This window comes from Saccostrea cucullata, unplaced genomic scaffold (assembly GCF_032062105.1).
Source record: "Saccostrea cucullata isolate Sc308-1 unplaced genomic scaffold, CSIRO_AGI_Scuc_v1 ctg11050, whole genome shotgun sequence".
In the NCBI taxonomy this organism is placed as follows: domain Eukaryota; kingdom Metazoa; phylum Mollusca; class Bivalvia; order Ostreida; family Ostreidae; genus Saccostrea; species Saccostrea cuccullata.
The window spans coordinates 17,512-21,007 of NW_026923349.1; the positions used below are offsets into that span (position 1 = coordinate 17,512).

The 3,496-nt window shown below is 32.4% G+C and overlaps 1 protein-coding gene across 1 annotated transcript; it reads left to right on the plus strand.

The window, feature by feature from the left end:
- Nucleotides 1-2,098: 2,098 nt before the first annotated feature.
- Nucleotides 2,099-3,273, plus strand: LOC134263805 (cell growth-regulating nucleolar protein-like; the record flags this gene model as incomplete). The annotated part of the gene is made up of 2 exons (XM_062746183.1): nucleotides 2,099-2,231; nucleotides 3,153-3,273. Coding segments are annotated over exons 1-2 (246 nt in total), but the record flags the coding sequence as incomplete, so codon positions are not given.
- Nucleotides 3,274-3,496: the final 223 nt, after the last annotated feature.

Sequence of the window (3,496 nt, forward strand, 5' to 3'; positions counted from 1 at the left end):
ACTTGAATGAGCGTATGTTTTAATACTTTTGGTTTAAATACTTTAATATTTAGTATATTAAAATTTATAAATTATGTAGACAAGATGATATGGTCATTACGCACATGCATTCACATGCGCACGCGTGCAATGCTAAAATTTAAATGAACTTGGCGTTGATAATTAAAGTCTCAAATGCATAAATTTTGTCCTATTTAATGAAGCTTACATGGAATATGGCACCAAAAGGGAGTTGGGGAGCGTTTGGGGAACATCTGTAACGGTCCCCGTTACAATTAGCACTAGTTTGAGTAGATGTTCACCTTATCACAGGCTCTTGTCGATCATGCTTCTGGGAAAATTAAAATCATTCTGTTAAAGATTAGATACATAAAATCAAAAAAGAAATATCAAAATGTGGACTTTATAAAATTGTTACAAGGTTGCCTCATTCTCGCAAAAGCGTCATCTTCAAGCTATTATAGAGATATAGTTTGTAAATAATCACTTGAAATAAAGTCTGATGATAGAATTTAAGTTATTAAAAGCACCGGGTTGAGGAGACGGGGAAGGGGGATGTTAATTAGAAGTTCGAAATTCTTTTTTTTTAATGAAAGGTAACGTTATGGAGGGGGTGGGTGGATGGGTGTTACATTGCTCCCTCATCAACAAACATTTGAAAGTAAAAAAAAATAAATAAAAATAAGAAAAAGACAATAGAAAAGGAGGCAGTATCTCCAGGCCTTCGCGAATCCCCCAGTCCATGAGGATTAACGCGTATCACATTTGAGTTTTATAAAGGTTTTATCATATTAAAAAAAAAAAGATGAGGGTCAGATTTCTGTGGGGGTCGATCATTACTCAACGTGATTGGATCGAGTCGTAGAATTACTGGTCTGGATGGATTTCTTCTATCGAAAATAAAAATCCTGCAGTGCTTAACCTAGAATATTAACCCCGGGTCATTTTTATTCTACGTAGAAATTTTACGTACCCCCCCCCCCCCCCCCCGCTTTCCATGTTCTACGGGGGGGGGGGGCTTTTCGACATTACACCGGATTAATATGCTCACTTATATTGCACTGTCACGGATATACATTTTTGACTGCAAGAACAAAGGAATGACATCACAGCTATTTCTTCAAATTCAATCTTAACGTGTTCACGGTATAGGATGTCGATATGCCGTTTTTGTACACGTTTCACGACATATTATTGACTTCTAACGCCGGTTGGCGACCCCCCCCCCCCTCTTTAAAAATATATATACATATATGTATGTATGAGAGATTTTATTAATTTCTTTATATTAGAATGTTCAGTTATTCCTAAGTTATTGTATGCAAACTTATTTTTTATTGGAAGATAGTGTAAAAAATTGGCACGAATGCAATGAATAATTATATAAGACACACTACTATTCTTCAGCCAATTTATTTAAATAATTATTATTAAGATGGCAGAAAACATAGAAGACAACCCCCCCCCCCCCCCCCCAAAAAAAAAAAAAAAAAAAAAAAAAAAAAAAAAAACAAAAACAAACAAACAAACAAACAAACAAACAAACAAAAAATAACTGGATAAAAATTAATCAATAGCTAACTGACATACATTCTTTTTAATGAAAAATTTATATATATGGTAATATGTATTTATATGCCTAATGCGCGGTGTATTTACACGGAATTAAAAAGTGTGCGTAAGACAAGTTTGCATTTTACTTTTATTTGTTGTTTTCCGCCACATGTTTGTAGATTTTTTGAATCGATGTAAGGCAAGATTTGACGTTTCTCTTTTGCAATAATGAAAGGAAACTTTTATTAAACAGTCTTTTTGATAACCATTTTAGTCAGAAATTTTGAAAGGAAGATTGCTCAAAGACATGCGCTAAGCCTAATATTCATATGTAGGCCTATTTGAAGTATTAAATGTGTGGACTTAATCAACGTGGATTTTAAAAAAATTGTTATACTTGTACAGCATCTATAAATTTACATGTTTTGAACTGTTTTCAAACAAGTACTATTGTATTATCATCGTATTATTTTCAGATTTGACTCTAAAAATAGTTATTTTTATGTGTTGTATTTTTCAAGACCATCACCATATTATCTTTTTTTAATACAGATGGTGTTCTTTTCTTGCAATGCTTGTGGTGATTCACTAAAGAAAAACCAAGTGGAAAAGCATTACACAACAAAATGTCGTCAAGCCAAGTCATTGTCCTGTATTGACTGTAGCAAGGAATTCTGGTATGATAAGTTTATGTGTAGATAAAAAAAAATTACAAGGGTAATTCATATAATTTTGTTTTTTGGTGATTTATTTAATGTCTTACAATATATATGCATGTTATAAATCCCTGCGAGATTTGCCAAGACTGAAAATATAGAAATTATTTTTATATATATACAAAGAAATATTTTGCTTATTTCAATGCAAAAAAAGATTTTATAACCAATTAAACATATTGTGATACATATCATATGATCATGGCTCAAATATGACATTCGGAGCTCCTCGGGTGGCTCGTACCTCTCGACACATTTCGAACGGAACATATAGTGGAGTCAGCCGAAGATTGCCAATTGCAAATATTGTGACATATTTGAATCGTCCCAGCCCTGGGAAGCATCCTCAGGTAGATTCAAGTTTGTTCAAATCATAACCCTGGGGGGTAGGGTGGGGCCACATACCTTCAGTATGTTTTGTGTCCTGTGTGAAAAATGAGGAAAAGAGTAAACACCTCTCTTAAGTACAATATAATTTACTCTTCCTGATCAAGTTTTCATGGTGAAAATCAATCTTTTAAAAATTTTTTAATTGAAGTCTGACAAAGTAATATTTCCCTCATGTGTCATTCAGAAATTATTGAGAATTTTATATTAATATTGGATAATATGTAAGATTTCAAACACAATACATTTTGAGTTATTTCCCTTTGACCAAATTGGTGGAAGTTTGCTAATTGTTCAATATGGTTATATTATACTTTCAGTGAACATTTCATATTGTTTGACTTTAAAAGGAGAGAAAACAAAAATCAAATATATTGCAGTTTTTAAGAATTTTTGTACAAATTCAATTGAAAATCTATTACCATCTACATATGTATTTCCATATTAATATTTTCTAAGTATTACTAAAAATAAATGTCTATTTTGAAATTTCAGGGGGCAAGAATATGATAAACACACGAAATGTATATCTGAAGAAGAGAAGTACTCTGGGAAAAACTATGTACCAAAAGCAGGGGCCAACAAAGGGGAACAGAAACAGAATCAGTGGCTAGAGGTAATTCCGGAACAATATCATTATCTCTAGGGCTTTTGAATAATTGTGACTGTAGAGAGGAGATGAATTTACCCTTTAGAATAGGCTGTTTTTAAAGCATTTCCATAATTTATTTTGCCAATTAAAATATTTGAAGAGATGTATTTTTATCATTAAAAAAGAGGGACAATTGCCTCCAGTCTCTCCTTATTGAAAACCCTTTATCCTGGTCTGTATACATGAA